This window comes from Mixophyes fleayi, chromosome 4 (assembly GCF_038048845.1).
Source record: "Mixophyes fleayi isolate aMixFle1 chromosome 4, aMixFle1.hap1, whole genome shotgun sequence".
Lineage (NCBI taxonomy): Eukaryota > Metazoa > Chordata > Amphibia > Anura > Limnodynastidae > Mixophyes > Mixophyes fleayi.
In genome coordinates this window covers 211,972,096-211,990,702 of record NC_134405.1, presented here as the reverse complement: position 1 = coordinate 211,990,702, position 18,607 = coordinate 211,972,096, and the positions used below count along the sequence as shown (strand labels likewise).

The following is an 18,607-nucleotide window of genomic DNA, read 5'->3' as shown; positions in this document are numbered from 1 at the left end:
GTATTTATAGTCATTTATTAACAAATATAGCCCATGCATGTATTATCATTTGGGATCTTTATTACAAATATACATCTTATTATTAGGGATGAGCGCACTCCGATTTATGAAATCCGAGCCCACCCGAACGTTGCGGATCCGAGTCGGATCCGAGACAGATCCGGGTATTGGCGCCAAATTCAAATGTGAAACTGAGGCTCTGACTCATAATCCCGTTGTCGGATCTCGCGATACTCGGATCCTATAAATTCCCCGCTAGTCGCCGCCATCTTCACTCGGGCATTGATCAGGGTAGAGGGAGGGTGTGTTAGGTGGTCCTCTGTCCTGGTAGATCTCGTGCTGTGCTGTTTAGTTCTGTGCTGTGCTGTGCTGTGCTGTGCTGTGCTGTGTTCTGCAGTATCAGTCCAGTGGTGCTGTGTGCTGTGCTCTGTCCTTCTGAGGTCAGTGGTGCTGCTGGGTCCTGTGCTGTGTCCTGTTCAGTCCAGTGGTGCTGTGTCCTGTGCTCTGTGCTTCTAAGGGCATAGTTATTTCCCCAATATTCCCCTGTGTTTAAAAAAATAAAAAAAAGTTTTTTTAAAAAATACCAAAAACTACTTTAATTTTTTTTAATTACCACAAAATTTGCACAACCAATCCTGCAGTATAAGCCCATTGGTACTGCAATATTACCAAGTTCACACATTCAGCAGTAAAAGTCCAGTGGTACTGCAATATTACAAAGTTTACACATTCTGCAGTATCAGTCCAGTGGTGCTGTGTCCTGTGCTCTGTCCTGCTGAGTTCCGTAGTGCTGCTGGGTCCTGTGCCGTGTCCTGTTCAGTCCAGTGGTGCTGTGTCCTGTGCTCTGTGCTTCTAAGGGCATAGTTATTTCCCCATTATTCCCAAGTTTTTAAAAAGTAAAAAAAAATAAAAAAGTAAAAAATAAATAAATAAATATAATAATTATAACCAAATTTGCAAAACCAATCCAGCAGTATAAGTCCATTGGTACTGCAATATTACAAAGTTCACACATTCTGCAGTATCAGTCCAGTGGTGCTGTGTCCTGTGCTCTGTCCTGCTGAGTTCCGTAGTGCTGCTGGGTCCTGTGCCGTGTTCTGTTCAGTCCAGTGGTGCTGTGTCCTGTGCTCTGTGCTTCTAAGGGCATAGTTATTTCCCCATTATTCCCAAGTTTTTAAAAAATAAAAAAAAGTAAAAAAAAATAAAAAAGTAAAAAAATAAATAAATAAATATAATAATTATAACCAAATTTGCAAAACCAATCCAGCAGTATAAGTCCATTGGTACTGCAATATTACAAAGTTCACACATTCTGCAGTATCAGTCCAGTGGTGCTGTGTCCTGTGCTCTGTCCTGCTGAGTTCCGTAGTGCTGCTGGGTCCTGTGCCGTGTCCTGTTCAGTCCAGTGGTGCTGTGTCCTGTGCTCTGTGCTTCTAAGGGCATAGTTATTTCCCCATTATTCCCAAGTTTTTAAAAAATAAAAAAAAAGTAAAAAAAAATAAAAAATTAAAAAAAAAAAAAATATATAATAATTATAACCAAATTTGCAAAACCAATCCAGCAGTATAAGTCCATTGGTACTGCAATATTACCAAGTTCACACATTCTGCAGTATCTTGTGCTACATATAATGGAGACCAAAAATTTGGAGGATAAAGTAGGGAAAGATCAAGACCCACTTCCTCCTAATGCTGAAGCTGCTGCCACTAGTCATGACATAGACAATGAAATGCCATCAACGTCGTCTTCCAAGCCCGATGCCCAATCTCGTAGTACCGGGCATGTAAAATCCAAAAAGCCCAAGTTAAGAAAAAGTAGCAAAAAGAGAAACTTTAAATCATCTGAGGAGAAACGTAAAGTTGCCAATATGCCATTTACGACACGGAGTGGCAAGGAACGGCTTAGGCCCTGGCCCGTGTTCATGACTAGTGGTTCAGCTTCACCCACGGATCTTAGCCCTCCTCCTCCTCCCCCCCCCTACAAAAAATTGAAGAGAGTTATGCTGTCAGAAACAAAACAGCAAACAACTCTGCCTTCTAAAGAGAAATTATCACAAATCCACAAGGCGAGTCCAAGGATGTTGGTGGTTGTCAAGCCTGACCTTCCCATCACTGTACGGGAAGAGGTGGCTCGGGAGGAGGCTATTGATGATGTAGCTGGCGCTGTGGAGGAACTTGATGATGAGGATGGTGATGTGGCTATTGTAAATGAGGCACCAGGGGGGGAAACAGCTGATGTCCATGGGATGAAAAAGCCCATCGTCATGCCTGGTCAGAAGACCAAAAAATGCACCTCTTCGGTCTGGAGTTATTTTTATCCAAATCCAGACAACCAATGTATGGCCATATGTAGCTTATGTAAAGCTCAAATAAGCAGGGGTAAGGATCTTGCCCACCTAGGAACATCCTCCCTTATACGTCACCTGAATAACCTTCATAGTTCAGTGGTTAGTTCAGGAACTGGGGCTAGGACCCTCATCGGTACAGGGACACCTAAATCCCGTGGTCCAGTTGGATACACACCAGCAACACCCTCCTCGTCAACTTCCTCCACAATCTCCATCAGATTCAGTCCTGCAGCCCAAGTCAGCAGCCAGACTGAGTCCTCCTCAATACGGGATTCATCCGAGGAATCCTGCAGCGGTACGCCTACTACTGCCACTGCTGCTGTTGCTGCTGTTAGTCGGTCATCTTCCCAGAGGGGAAGTAGTAAGACCGCTAAGTCTTTCACAAAACAATTGACCGTCCAACAGTCGTTTGCCATGACCACAAAATACGATAGTAGTCACCCTATTGCAAAGCGTATAACTGCGGCTGTAACTGCAATGTTGGTGTTAGACGTGAGCCCGGTGTCCGCCATCAGTGGAGTGGGATTTAGAGGGTTGATGGAGGTATTGTGTCCCCGGTACCAAATCCCCTCGAGATTCCACTTCACTAGGCAGGCGATACCAAAAATGTACAGAGAAGTACGATCAAGTGTCCTTAGTGCTCTTAAAAATGCGGTTGTACCCACTGTCCACTTAACCACGGACATGTGGACAAGTGGTTCTGGGCAAACGAAGGACTATATGACTGTGACAGCCCACTGGGTAGATGCATCCCCTTCCGCAGCAACAGCAACAGCTGCATCAGTAGCAGCATCTACAAAATGGCTGCTCATGCAAAGGCAGGCAACATTGTGTATTACAGGCTTTAATAAGAGGCACAACGCTGACAACATATTAGAGAAAATGAGGGAAATTATCTCCCAGTGGCTTACCCCACTTAGACTCTCATGGGGATTTGTGGTGTCAGACAATGCCAGTAACATTGTGCGGGCATTAAATATGGGCAATTTCCAGCACGTCCCATGTTTTGCCCACACCATTAATTTGGTGGTGCAGCATTACCTCAAGAGTGACAGGGGTGTGCAGGAGATGCTTGCGGTGGCGCGCAAAATTGCTGGACACTTTCGGCATTCAGCCAGTGCCTACCGCAGACTAGAGGCACATCAAAAAAGCATGAACCTGCCCTGCCATCACCTCAAACAAGAGGTTGTGACGCGCTGGAACTCCACCCTCTATATGCTGCAGAGGATGGAGGAGCAGCAAAAGGCCATTCAGGCCTATACAGCCACCTACGACATAGGCAAAGGAGTGGGGATGCGCCTCAGTCAAGCGCAGTGGAGACTGATTTCCGTGTTGTGCAAGGTTCTGCAGCCATTTGAACTTGCCACACGAGAAGTCAGTTCCGACACTGCCAGCTTGAGTCAGGTCATTCCCCTGATCAGGCTGTTGCAGAAGCAGCTGGAGAAAGTGAGGGAGGAGCTGGTAAGCCATTGCGATTACACCAAGCATGTAGCTCTTGTGGATGTAGCCCTTCGTACGCTTTGCCAGGATCCGAGGGTGGTCACTCTTTTAAAGTCAGAGGAATACATTCTGGCCACCGTGCTCGATCCTCGGTTTAAAGCGTATGTTGTGTCTCTGTTTCCGGCGGACACAAGTCTACAGCGGTGCAAAGACCTGCTGGTCAGGAGATTGTCCTCTGAAGAGGACCGTGACATGCCAACAGCTCCACCCTCATTTTCTTCCACATCTATGGCTGCGAGGAAAAAGCTCAGTTTTCCCAAAAGAGGCACTGGCGGGGATGCTGATAACATCTGGTCCGGACTGAAGGACCTGCCAACCATTGCAGACATGTCTACTCTCGCTGCATTGGATGCTGTCACAATAGAAAAAATTGTGGATGATTACTTTGCTGACACCATCCAAGTAGACATGTCAGACAGTCCATATTGTTACTGGCAGGAAAAAAAGGCAGTTTGGAAGCCCCTGTACAAACTGGCTCTATTTTACCTGAGTTGTCCCCCCTCCAGTGTGTACTCGGAAAGAGTTTTTAGTGCAGCGGGGAACCTGGTCAGTGAGCGGCGAAGGAGGTTGCTTCCTCACAACGTTGAAAAAATGATGTTTATAAAAATGAATAATCAATTCCTCAATGAAGTACAGCACTGCCCTCCAGATACTACAGAGGGACCTGTGGTTGTGGAGTCCAGCGGGGACGAATTGATAATGTGTGATGAGGAGGAAGTACACACTGTAGGGGGAGAGGAATCAGAGGTTGAGGATGAGGACGACATCTTGCCTCAGTAGAGCCTGTTTAGTCTGTACAGGGAGAGATGAATAGCTTTTTTGGTGTGGGGGCCCAAACAAACCAATCATTTCAGCCAAAGTTGTTTGGTAGGCCCTGTCGCTGAAATGATTGGTTTGTTAAAGTGTGCATGTCCTATTTCAACAACATAAGGGTGGGTGTGAGGGCCCAAGGACAATTCCATCTTGGAACTTTTTTTTTGGCATTATATGACCAATCAACAGTCGTTTGCCATGTTCAAAAAGTAAAACCAAATTTTAAAAAATTCAAGAAATTAAACCAAAAGTAAAATGCCGTGTCATAATTTAAAACAAGAGTTTTTGACGTGCTCTAAAACTACTGTATTGTTGTTTATATTTTATAAACACTACACTTGAAAGCTTGAGTCTTTCAATAAAAAAGTAACTGTCCATTGCACGAATATTTGCAACAGGGACAATTTTAGGGTTAAGAAAGCCAACTGATAACACTTCGACGCTGTCTGTCTTTATAAACACTACACTTGGAAGTTGGAGGAGGTATTGTGGCCCCGGCACCAAATTTACTACCGGGGCCACTCCACTGTGCAGTCCATATTTAGGTGTATCAGATATTAAACAACGGTGACAGTTGATGCCCAATTTTTTAATTATATTGTGGCCTCGGTACCAAATTGTGTACCGGGGCCACCACACTACGCAGTCCAGATACTTGTTTGGTGGAATTCAGACCAGTTGAGGGTTTTATTATTATATTGTGGGGACCACTCTATCTATACCACACTACAACTCTATACCACTCTATTTCATACTTTAATTCTATTTAATACTTTAATTCTATTTCATACTTTAATTCTATTTAATACTTTAATTCTATTTCATACTTTAATTCTATTTAATACTTTAATTCTATTACTAATTACCATAAAGAGGAACAAAATAAACCAATTTTACCAAAAGTATAATATGACTTAGACTTACAAACACTACACTTGAAAGATGGTGCCTTTAAATGAAAAAGTCAGTCTTCATTGCACGACTATGTGCAACAGGGACAGTTTTTTGGTTTACAAAGTCAACCAATAACACTTGGACCCTGTCTGTCTTTAACATACTTGATGGGATCTCAATGACGAATTGTCTGTACCATGTTTGGAGGAGGTATTGTGGCCCCGGTATCAAATTGGGTACCGGGGCCACCCCACTACGCAGTCCAGATACTTGTTTGGTGGAATTCTGACACGTGGAGGGTTTTTTAATTATATTGTGGCCTCGGTACCAAATTGTGTACCGGGGCCACCACACTACGCAGTCAAGATAGATAGATGCGTATCATAGATAAAGTACATTCAGTGGTGTGGGGCAAATTGAAAAATATTCAAAATGCACTGACATTATCAAAAACAAGAGGTTGTCACACGCTAAAACTCCAACATGTATATGATGGAGAGGATGGAGGAGCAGCCGTATGTGTAGTGTAATGCAGACCTGTTGAAGGTTTTTTATATATTTTATTGTGGTGCCCAGTGCCCACTCCTCTACGCAGTCCAGATACATTTATTGGTGCGAAACATAAAAGTTCAGGGTTTTTAATATATATTGTGGTGACCCACTCCTTTACGCAGTCCAGGTACATTTATTGGTGCGATTCATAAAAGTTCAGGGTTTTTAATATATATTGTGGTGACCCACTCCTCTACGCAGTCCAGGTACATTTATTGGTGCGATTCATAAAAGTTCAGGGTTTTTAATATATATTGTGGTGACCCACTCCTCTACGCAGTCCAGGTACATTTATTGGTGCGAATCAAACAAGTTGATGGTTTTCTTATTATATATATTGTGGTGACCCACTCCTCTACGCAGTCCAGGTACATTTATTGGTGCGATTCATAAAAGTTCAGGGTTTTTAATATATATTGTGGTGACCCACTCCTCTACGCAGTCCAGGTACATTTATTGGTGCGAATCATAAAAGTTCAGGGTTTTTAATATATTGTGGTGACCCACTCCTCTACGCAGTCCAGGTACATTTATTGGTGCGAATCAAACAAGTTGATGGTTTTCTTATTATATATATTGTGGTGACCCACTCCTCTACGCAGTCCAGGTACATTTATTGGTGCGATTCATAAAAGTTCAGGGTTTTTAATATATTGTGGTGACCCACTCCTCTACGCAGTCCAGGTACATTTATTGGTGCGATTCATAAAAGTTCAGGGTTTTTAATATATATTGTGGTGACCCACTCCTCTACGCAGTCCAGGTACATTTATTGGTGCGAATCATAAAAGTTCAGGGTTTTTAATATATATTGTGGTGACCCACTCCTCTACGCAGTCCAGGTACATTTATTGGTGCGATTCATAAAAGTTCAGGGTTTTTAATATAAATTGTGGTGACCCACTCCTCTACGCAGTCCAGGTACATTTATTGGTGCGATTCATAAAAGTTCAGGGTTTTTAATATATATTGTGGTGACCCACTCCTCTACGCAGTCCAGGTACATTTATTGGTGCGATTCATAAAAGTTCAGGGTTTTTAATATATATTGTGGTGACCCACTCCTCTACGCAGTCCAGGTACATTTATTGGTGCGATTCATAAAAGTTCAGGGTTTTTAATATATTGTGGTGACCCACTCCTCTACGCAGTCCAGGTACATTTATTGGTGCGAATCAAACAAGTTGATGGTTTTCTTATTATATATATTGTGGTGACCCACTCCTCTACGCAGTCCAGGTACATTTATTGGTGCGATTCATAAAAGTTCAGGGTTTTTAATATATATTGTGGTGACCCACTCCTCTACGCAGTCCAGGTACATTTATTGGTGCGATTCATAAAAGTTCAGGGTTTTTAATATATATTGTGGTGACCCACTCCTCTACGCAGTCCAGGTACATTTATTGGTGCGAATCATAAAAGTTCAGGGTTTTTAATATATATTGTGGTGACCCACTCCTCTACGCAGTCCAGAAAGATACCTTGTTGCAACGTTTTGGACTAATAACTATATTGTGAGGTGTTCAGAATACACTGTAAATTAGTGGAAATGCTTGTTATTGAATGTTATTGAGGTTAATAATAGCCTAGGAGTGAAAATAAGCCCAAAAACTTGATTTTTAAACTTTTTATGTTTTTTTCAAAAAAAATCCGAATCCAAAGCCTTAAATCCGAACCGAGACCTTTCGTCAAGTGTTTTGCGAGACAAATCCGAACCCCAAAAATAACGAAAATCCGGATCCAAAACACAAAACACGAGACCTCAAAAGTCGCCGGTGCACATCCCTACTTATTATACATATATGACATGATAAACCTAATGTGTATTTTTTGATTTGTAAGTTAATATTAAATGATGCCTCTTCTCTATTTCCCACCAGGTGTACTGGTTTACGGCTGAATTTGGGCTTTGCAAAGAGGGTGATAAAGTAAAGGCTTATGGAGCTGGGCTGCTCTCATCATTTGGGGAATTACAGGTTTGAAGAATTTGTTCTTGTTACTCTTTTTATTTTGTTTGTCACAAATGGTAATAAAATACCTATTTCATGAATATACATTTGTAAAACTGCTGCTAACCTAGTGCAGGATAGATGACAGTTACACAAAGGTGACATTCTAATAAGGAAAAGTGGAAGTGTTCCCCTTAGCACCCAATAAGATTTTAGCCACCATTCTTCAAAATTAATCTGATTGGTTGCAATGGGCAACACCACCAGTTTTCCTTTTTAGAGGGTTTATTAAATCTACCCCAAGTTACATTCATGTTTCAGTTCACTTCCAAAATATATACCAGTGGGCGTTACCATTGTCTGTTTTGACTGTTTGGTTTTTGCACAGTATTGTTTGACAGACAAACCACAACTGAATATCTTTGAACCAGAGAAGACCGCACTGCAGAAATACCCAATAACTGAGTTCCAGCCAATATATTTTATTGCTGAAAGTTTTAAAGATGCCAAGGAAAAAGTAAGGTGAGATAGTTTGATTTTTTCATGTTCTGTTTAGTTTTCTCGGAGGTTGTTGCAGAAGAGTTGAAAAGTAAAATAGGAATTATTGATCCGCTATTCTGAGCACTGGCCACAGATAAGACTGAAGTTGTCATAAGAATCATTGATCTTTATGAAGCTAAGCGCTAAACATGCACACACAGAGCCTCATTTAGAGTTGGATGCAATGTGCGTCTAAGACTTACCTGAAAGAGTAGGAGTGGGATTGTGCCGCAGCTTGGTAGGGTACTGGCATTTAACCACAGTTGCGTCCCACTCGTAATACCTTACCAAGCAGCTAACTACTTGCGCCACCTAATTCCTGCCTGACTTTTTCAGTCTTGTTTTGACATGCGTGGGTCTTGATCCGACTAGGGTATTTTTTGCGGGTAGACGCCCATAGTATCTGAATTATTCACGGTCACGCCTACATAACTCCGTGTTACACCCTTTCCCTCATACTGAGACGCAAGCTGTCGCAGTGTACACTTGCGTTTAAAAGCAGACGGAACTGCAGGGAACTGTTGCTTACTGTGCATGCCCCATCAGTGGAAATGTGCAGGATGCGCCTGAAATGGACTTTGCGTCCGACTCTAAATGAGGCGCACAGTTTTTAACAAAACTTTATGAAGGACCATGAATGGAATACAGTAGGAACAAAACCGCCTATTTACAGTCTTTAGAAGCTTAAAAGAAAAAGCTGAAAATAAAATGCCATTAAAACACTTTTTGTAGGTGCAAAATGTAATGAGGCATTATGAGTATTATGAAATGACCATGTTTATGCAGCACTATCTTATGTTAGCCAAAGATTATTTTACAAGAGCATTATGTGACCCAGGTAGCAAATGCCTCCATCAACTTGAGCACAGTGCTTGGTGGCTTCCCTGTGGTCTGGTCATTTTGACCAACCATGAAATGACCACATCTACGTAAAAGTCCACCAATGAGTGGTCTGTATTTTATTGTTTCAGTATTAAATATGTTTGGTAACTATAAGCTTTGAATAAATAGTCATTTCAAATCAACTTGCAAGAAGTATAGAAATTGCATACACTTAATAGTTTTTTTGAAGCTTATAGGTTATCCATGGCCTGAGCATGTGATTTTCGTAGATGACGTTACTGTACATGGTATATCATAATACTATTTTGTAAAGTTGTATTTCATAAGTAGCTCAGGTATAGGGAAAAATGTAAATATATGTTATAATTTTCTATTTTTTTTTCCAGGAAATTTGCTGCCATAATTCCTCGGCCTTTCACAGTGCGTTACAATCCATACACACAAAGTATTGAGGTTCTAGATAATGTAGAGCAGTTGAAGAACCTCGCTGATTGCATTTCCAGTAAGTTATCAATTCATTTATTACAAAATTTACTGATGGACTTTATTATTCAGAAACTGTCACATAGTAAAACTGCACACAAATTAAATGTTTCTATGAGCAGAAACAATAATCAAACATTAAAATCTAATCACCAAAAATGATTTTTTAACCAAAAACCCTCCTCCCCTAAGTAGCAGGGCTGTGGTGGCCCCATGCCACGGATCACCACTGTTTAAGTGACCACACCCTGCCAAAACCGTTGATATTGTAACATTAAGGCTATATCAGTGGTAGGATGGGCTGATTCAATTCTAAGAATTGAGCTGCGGAGTGCCCCAGAATGGTCGCGAAGGCACTCTGAGCCGCCAAATAGAGGTGTGCAAGAAAATCTGAAATGTTGATGTATCATAGTACTCAGAAATTTGCTCTTCCGGACATAGGGCCTGATTCATTAAGGATCTTGAATGAAGAGGATCCTTATTTCAGTCTCCTGGACAAAACCATGTTAAATTGCAAGGGGTGCAAATGAGTGTTCTGTTTTGCACATAAGTTAAATACTGCCTGTTTTTTCATGTAGCACACAAATATGAACTTTAAATTTCAGTGTACAAATAAGCTATCAAGTATTTGTGTGCTACATGAAAAAACAGTCAGTATTTAACTTATGTGCAAAACAGAATACTAATTTGCACCCCTTGCATTGTAACATGGTTTTGTCCAGGAGACTGAAATAATAAGTTTCTCAAGTTAAGATCCTTAATGAATTAGGCCCATAGTGGTGATGTCCAGCGGCACATTCCTTAGGTTTGAGTTTCCTCCTAAACCTCTACAAGCAGTGTCCCACATCAACAGAATATTTGTTTGGAAGAAATGTACCATTGGCATACCAGCTTATTATTAAGTGAGTTATGTTAAACTGTATCTTTAATAAACTAATAACAATAATAGATATAATATTGAACAGCTGTTTAGTTACACCAGTATGCTATTTCTTATATATACACAGTTTCCTTCGAAAACTACATTACAACACTGTATAATAAAACATAAACATGAATCTCAGGTCTTACTTTATTTTACTTAGAGTTACTGGAACATTTCAGTGTAATTTTCACATCAACTAGTCAGATTAAGTTCATTTAATGTATCCTAAATCATCCATTGTTCTTCACTTGCAGGTGAAATTGGGATACTCTGCAGCGCCCTTAGAAAGCTTGAATGAGGCTATCCATGGAACCGTGCACAGCTTGAATTGATTGTTATGTTGATACATATGTAGACCAAGTTAGAATTGCCCGAATATGAGTAGTTCATGCAGTTTAAGTTTTACATTAATTATTTTTTTTATTGTTTATAAAACAAAAGAAGAGAACAACAGTAGATCAAGTTTTTTTAAAAAAATCAAGTGTCTAAAAATGTTCAAATTAAAGGATACCTCCACCGAAAACTAAAAATTTAGTTGAAGGAGCTAAAAAAACAACAACAACCTTAAACTTACCTTGAATGCACCATTTGTTGGGTTCAATAGGTTTGCTATTGGCTCTAATGGTAGATCTGGCCAGAGGTACATACATAGGAACTGTGCTTTAATATGCTATTTTTAGAGGTGGGGAGTAAAGCCACTGTGTTGAATCATTTTTTAAACATATTGTCTCAGTTTTGCTGCAGTTCACAGTGGAAAACACAAGAGATTTGCAAAAATGCTGGCGCAATAGCTGGAAGAAAATAAGGACAGACGTTTGTAAAGATAGCAGACCTTGAATAATAGTGTTAAATATATGATAAAAAAAAAATACACATTTAACACAGACAGTGGTGAATTGCTGTATATTATATTACAGTGCAATTTATTCAAAAATACCAAAAAAATTACATATGTTGCTATGTTGTAATATTAAAAAATACTTTGTTATTTAGAAAATCATTCAAATAGTCACTACTCGCTGCCATATTTCTGTGAAAGTGTACCTGTCTTCAATACATAAACTGTACCGTTAATAAGAATGTATGGGGCAGCAGACTGTCTATTTTACCTAGTTACATATTATTTGGAAAAAGAATATGAGCCAAGCATTTCTGTTATTCTACCAGTTTCTTTGCTCGCCAGACATATAGAACAATATAGCCCACAGAGATAGTATTACGGCAGCCTCAAGTCAGTAATTATTGTTAGGATTTCAAGCAATGGCTTTTTTTGTGTAATAATATTTCATATAATCAATTAAAGAAATGTAGTAGTTTGCTGCAGCTCCTCAACTACTGTAATGTGTAAGAAGACATTTATTTTGCCATGTAAAAGCTGTTGTTCATGTAAATGACATTACTTGTAAAATGAATAATATTTGGATTTTGATGTTTCTTCATTAATTTTATCATTGATGACTGTTTTCCTGCTATGCACTGATTGTACGCTCAGCAGCTTAAATGGCTGTCAAAATAGAGATAATTCATGTCTATAGTGATCACAATATTATTATATATTTTCCAGAATGCTTGATAGAACATGAATGCAACAAGCACTATTGTAGTGACACCACATTCATTCTAAAGATCAATTATCTATAGTGCAGTGACCCCAGCTCAAGCTGATTGTACAGCATGCACAACATAAGCACCTGTGTCTATCAACCCCAATCATTTCAACTACAGCATTGTTTAATCTGTATTTGCACAATTATGTTGTTTAGCTTTGCTTCAATTGTTAGTTAATTCATATAATAAGCATTGTTTTTCTATATAATAGTTTTGACAGGTATATATCAGTTAGAATTCGCTAATTCTGGGAGCCAACTGTCTAATTTCAATAATCACCCTTTTGAGAATTCATATTGATATCAGAGCTGTGATTGGGTCATGTCCTTGTGAAAGATTCAGGTACATATTTTATACAAACATTGATACAGCAAGCGTGCCTGCCAATAATTTAAGTTATATCATGATAATTACTCTAAAATAAAAATACTTGATATTTTTTGCCTAGAGCTAATTAATGCAATATACACTCAGTGGTCACTTTATTAGGTACACCTTTCTAGTACTTGGTAGGAAAAACCTGATTTCTTTGTGGCATTGATTCAACAAGGTGTTAGAAATGCCTTAGAGATCTGGTTCATGTTGACGGGACAGCATCACACAGTTGCTGCAGATTGTCAGCTGCACATTCATGCTGCAAATATCCAGTTTCACCACATTTCAAAGGTGCTCTTTTGGGCTGAGATCTGGTGACTGTGGAGGCCATTGGAGTACACTGAACTCATTGTCATGTTCGTGGAACCAGCTTCAGATGTGCTTTGTGATATGGCATGTTATCCTGCTGGAAGTAGCCATTACAAGATTGGCCTTAAAGGGATGCACATGGTCAGCAACAATACTTAGGTGACATTTAGACAATGCTCAGTTAGTATTAAGGGGCCTAATGTGTGCCAAGAAAAAGTTACTCGCGCCATTACACTACCAGAAGAAGCCTGCAATGTTAACACAAGGCAGGAAGGATCCATGGATTCATGTTGTCTATGCCAAATTCTGACCCTATCTGCATGTTACAGCAGAAATCAATATTTTCTCAACTGTCCAGTTGTGGTGAGCCTGTGCCCACTGTAACCTCAGTTTCCTGTTCTTAGCTGGTAGGAGTGGAATCCGATGTGGTCTTCTGCTGCTATAGCCCATCCACTTCAAGGTTCAGAGATGGATTTTTTTTCTTTTGCACACCATTCTCTGTAAAGTCTAGAGACTGTTGTGCATGAAAATCACAGGAGACAGTTTCTCAAAACTCAAACCACCCCGTCTCATACCAACAATCATTCCAAAGTCATAGCCTCTTCCCCATTCTGGGGTTTGGTTATTGAACTTCTTGACCATATCTGTATGCTTTTAGTCATTGAGTTGCTGCCACATGATTGGCTGATTAGATATTGGCATTAATGAGCAGGTGTACCTCATAAAGTGGCCACTGAGTGTGTGTGTAATACTACAGAATATTAATATAGTGGTAATAAAATTTTAATACACTACTTACGATTACAAAGTAATATTTTAAAATTAATTTGATCAATCAATAACAATATACCAACCTTTTACAGAAACTTACCAAAAAGACAAAAAACGTAAATATTGTGCTGAACCATCCACCTGCACCTCCCAGACAGTTGCCAGAAAAATGATAAACTTGCACAGCTCATGAATATTCATTGGTTTTGCATTTAAGATGCTGCCTTAGTTGGAAGCATATAGGTGCAACACTGAACTGTAGTAACCAATCAAACTAAAAATTCCCATTTATCACAGTTACTAATCAACAATTAGCCATCACGTCCAAAAATACAGTGGTAGGTTAATTGGCTGCTGGCTAAAATGGTTAGCTCCAATGGCACAAGGACTGATGTGAATGATTGTGTATAAAAACATATTGTTATCATCATCATCATCATTAATAATAATCTGTCTAGTGCAAGTTAGACAATGAAAGCTAGCATCTGATTGGTTGCTGTGGTTAATGCAGCTTCTTTACCTAAAAGCAAAATTAGTAAGTGAGCCTTATTTAGTCAAATTCAGGCACATTTAGAAAGCCACATAAGCGTGCACCCACACTAAAGATGAAACAAAAGTAAACACATTTTTGCACTGCGCCTCTTGTTGAATATAACCACCCGTCTCTTTATTTAATTACTTTTGAAAAGCAGACAGCTATTACCAGCTTTTGCGAAATTATGTTTCAGTCTTGGAAACCAGGCAAAATATCAGACAGTTTGGGAAAATGACATAAGAAGTAACCATTTAATTTTCTGTATTAACTTGAGTCTTTAGAATACTTGGAAATGTACTTGGTAATTTTCTGAGGAACATTTATAGAATTTCCTTATATACCTGGTTTAAAATCATATACTGTATACTGAAAGAATAATTTCTAAGTAATAGAACATAATAACAAACTCAAGAAGCAAACACATAAAATCAAACTTTCCAATCTGTTACCTTTTCAGATGTCCTGTAACTTAAACATCTGTTTATATGATTATTAATAAAATAAAAAAAAAATGACAACTAATCAGACATTTGTATGGCTTTTATTTCTATTATACTCCAACACATGTGAACTGTAAAAGTTCAAAAGACTATGTCACCTGGATAGCTTCTTAATAGGCAAGAAAATGGTTCTGACATTGTAGGGTATAGGTTTCGTGCACACTAATGTTGGTAATACATGTATATTAATATTAGCATGCGATCAACATGTTTAAATATTTCAGTATATACTTTCGCTAGGTAACATTTTTCAGATTACACTTGTGTTTAGTTGATGCACTGTACATGGTATATTACACAATATGTATAAGATAGCAATGTTGCAGTAGTCCAGGCCTGGCCAACCTGTGGCTCTCCAGGTGTTGTGAAACTACAAGCACCAGCATGATTTGCCAGTAGATAGCCAGCAGATAACTGGCAAGGTACGCTGGGACTTGTAGTTCCACAACACCTGGAGGGCCACAGGTTGTCCAGGATTTCTGTAGTCTGTCAGAGTAAATCTCTCAATGATGTTTCTGCAAGATGTGCTTCCAATCATAACAGGCACATTATCAGGTTGCAGGACAATGTATTACATGAAAGCAACAATACAAATATTCTCTCATTCATAAAATAGAAAATCCAAACTGTGAGGTATACACACTCAGGATGTTCTCTACAAGATCTGAATAATGGTTTAAGTAAGGGTTTTCTGTTTCACCAAAATATAAATGTATGTCCATATAAATGGACACACAGGGCCTGAGTCATAAATACAACCAATGTAGACCTGCATGCAGGTGCAATTACGCTTGTCATGAAACGTTTCTGCTGTGGGTCCTCAACCCCTGGTGTAAGATAAATATGCTAATGCACTTGATAACAACACTGTCAAGCTACATCTCTTTACTTTATAGGCTTGTAACCCCAGCCGTAAACCAAAAGCATATGCTTCTGCCTAAACCAGGGGGTATATTTACTAAGCTGGGGGTTTGAAAACGTGGCGATGTTGATTGTAACCACCAATCAGGTTCTAGCTGTTATTTTGTAAAATGTACTAAATAAATGATAACTAGAATCTGATTGGTTGCTATAGGCAACATCTCCGCTTTTTCAGACCCGCAGTTTAGTAAAAATAACCCCTAATGTAAATAAATCAAGCGATTCAGACCTAGATTAATGTTAAGATTCAACTTATACCACTTTTATACTGCCGCCCCAGCAATATCAAGGGTTTTTCAAGATGGGTTTTTGCAGGGGCTCGGAGTGTCCCAGCTCAGAAACACCATTCATACTGCACCTCGGACCCGGGAATTTCCCGGGTTGACCCCATTCATACTGCACAAGTCTGTGCCCTGGCAATTTGTGGGAGTCATCACCAGAGCACTTTTCATTGGCTGAAAGCTGGAATATGAAAAAAAACCTCTCTCTCTCTCTCTCTCTCTCTCCAACCCCGCTTGCACCGTTCATAGTGCAGGGAACCCGGGTCCGACCCGGGAATTACCCCTCGATATAATCCCGGGTTGAAGACCCGGGTTTTTAGACCCGGGATTTTTGACTTGTACCATTCATACTGCACCAAGACCCGGGTCGTTTGAGCTCGCCCCGGCAAAAACCCGGGATTTTGGTGCAGTATGAATGGGGTATTAGCATACTACATAGAATGTGTCTTTTTTCAGAGGCAATTTACTCTTACGCTTTAGATGGAAATTGCGTCCATCTGTACATAAGGCCCACAAGGTAAAATAAATAGGAAAACACCCAAATGAAGACAGTTAGTATACATGTTGGTGAAAACCCCCATATTTAGCTGTAAAAATTATTTCTGAATTACAGTAATTATTCTAGGCTGTTTTCTACACAAATTATGTTTCGGTTCTTCTGATTAGGTGAATTTCCAATGGCGATTCATGAAGAACATGATATAAATGACAATATAAAAATGAATATTCATAGAATCCACCACTGACAACTATATAAATTGCGGTAATTAGTGACAGGAGAACTCATTCTAATCTACTGCAGAAGGGTTTCAGGTTTCTCCACTAGTTTAATGCTGAAGATAGCAGGTACATGATAAATAAACTTACAATATGATTTATTTACTAGGCTACTTCATTGTTTTATTAACAAATATGCTTTAAACTTACTACATATTCGCTAGCTATAAAATATTTTTTTCCAGCGAAACATATTATACAGTAGTTCCTTGATCCACTGCATTACATCATACCATTGTGTACTGAGCACAGATCTGCCATGAAGTCTGAAGTGGGAGCCTCTCAGTACAGACAGCAGAGCCTCATTCAGGATGCTCGGAAGGAGAAGGAAGGGTCAGGACTGATTGCACCGGAGTCCTTGGCTTTAACTAGTGGAGATCCAGATGAAGGCAGCAGCTTCCTGAATATCATTTTCACAATCAGCAATCCCAGCACCTCTCCACTTCCCACCAACCTCAAGGTATTAGAGGTAAAGTAAGATTTCTATGCAGACATATAATGGAGTATATTTTGTTAGCGCAGCTTTCCTTCAATAACTATATCATTAATGCTTTAGAACATATCATTCAACAGGTTACAGGAATAGTATGATAAGGTACTTAAGATCTTATTTTACAAATTAGTACTAAATACTACTAGATAAACTACCTGGTCTATTTTTGTGTTATACATATATCATATATATCAAAAGGCGGCACACAGAAATAGTATTAAAATGCTGCAAGCGTAATGTATTACTCTAATCATAAAATGATTGTATGGCAGTATAATTTCTTAGATGCTTTTATCTTTAGAAATATTTTTCTTTAAATATTTATCGTTTTAGAACATTTTATGCTTTTTTTGTAATTAAAACTGCTTAAGTCACGCAAGTTATTTCTAATATGTCATTGATATCAGCAATTTACTTACTTTAAACTACATTATCTTTTTCCATACAATGTGAATCTGAATTCTCATTGCATGTGTTTTTGCTTATAATTATCCAGCAGCAACAAAGGGATATAAGATATGTAGTATTAAGGTAGAAAATTGCAAACTAATCTTTTTGGTGGCTTCTGTCAGATTTATCATGTTAAAAAATGAAAGATACAAAAACATACATAAAACATTATGACCACACAGCTTAGGGGAGATTTATTTTATCATTTGTATCTACACTAGAGTAATATTATTCAATATAACACATCAAATGTAATAGAAGTTCTAATACTGAGTACTGAACTAATGACATTATTAGTTTAAATAAATAGCAATAATGGGCCACATAGTAGCGTAATGATACAGTGATTAATAGCAGCGCTGTGGGTTTGTGTCTGATTGTGGTCATAATGCTATATGCTAACCAAAAGCAGAAAACAATTGGCGCAAAAATAAATAATATGGGTATAAATATAATTGCTAGTAGTTTATATAGAAGAATATATCACAGCTGATATTTTAAATGTAACAGGTAAAAGACACAAAGCAGCACTCCAATAGCCTTAATCATTGTGGGATAATCCAGAAACAGTGAGCCAAATTGAGCCACTAAAAATGTTGAGTTTAAAAAAAAATACATTTAATTAAAATGACAATTTCTTAATTCAATTATATCATCTTTAAAATAATTCACATTAGTATCAACCAATCAGATTCTAGTTATCATTTGTTTAGTACATTCTGCAAAATGACATCTAGA

The 18,607-nt window shown here is 38.8% G+C and overlaps 2 protein-coding genes across 2 annotated transcripts in view; both read left to right on the top strand.

Moving 5' to 3' along the window:
- Nucleotides 1-11,314, top strand: part of PAH (phenylalanine hydroxylase) — a 66,834-nt gene extending 55,520 nt beyond the window's left edge. Inside the window, exons 10-13 of the mRNA XM_075209290.1 lie at nt 7,990-8,085; nt 8,447-8,580; nt 9,828-9,943; nt 11,104-11,314. Of these exons, the coding sequence (XP_075065391.1) occupies nt 7,990-8,085; nt 8,447-8,580; nt 9,828-9,943; nt 11,104-11,147 (390 nt within the window). The 3' untranslated portion in view covers nt 11,148-11,314. The remainder of the gene's footprint in view (nt 1-7,989; nt 8,086-8,446; nt 8,581-9,827; nt 9,944-11,103) is intronic.
- A 5,522-nt stretch (nt 11,315-16,836) lies between these two features.
- Nucleotides 16,837-18,607, top strand: part of LOC142152537 (tyrosine 3-monooxygenase-like) — a 38,198-nt gene continuing 36,427 nt past the window's right edge. Inside the window, exon 1 of the mRNA XM_075209289.1 lies at nt 16,837-17,395. Coding sequence (XP_075065390.1) covers nt 17,186-17,395 — 210 coding nt within the window. The 5' untranslated portion in view covers nt 16,837-17,185. The remainder of the gene's footprint in view (nt 17,396-18,607) is intronic.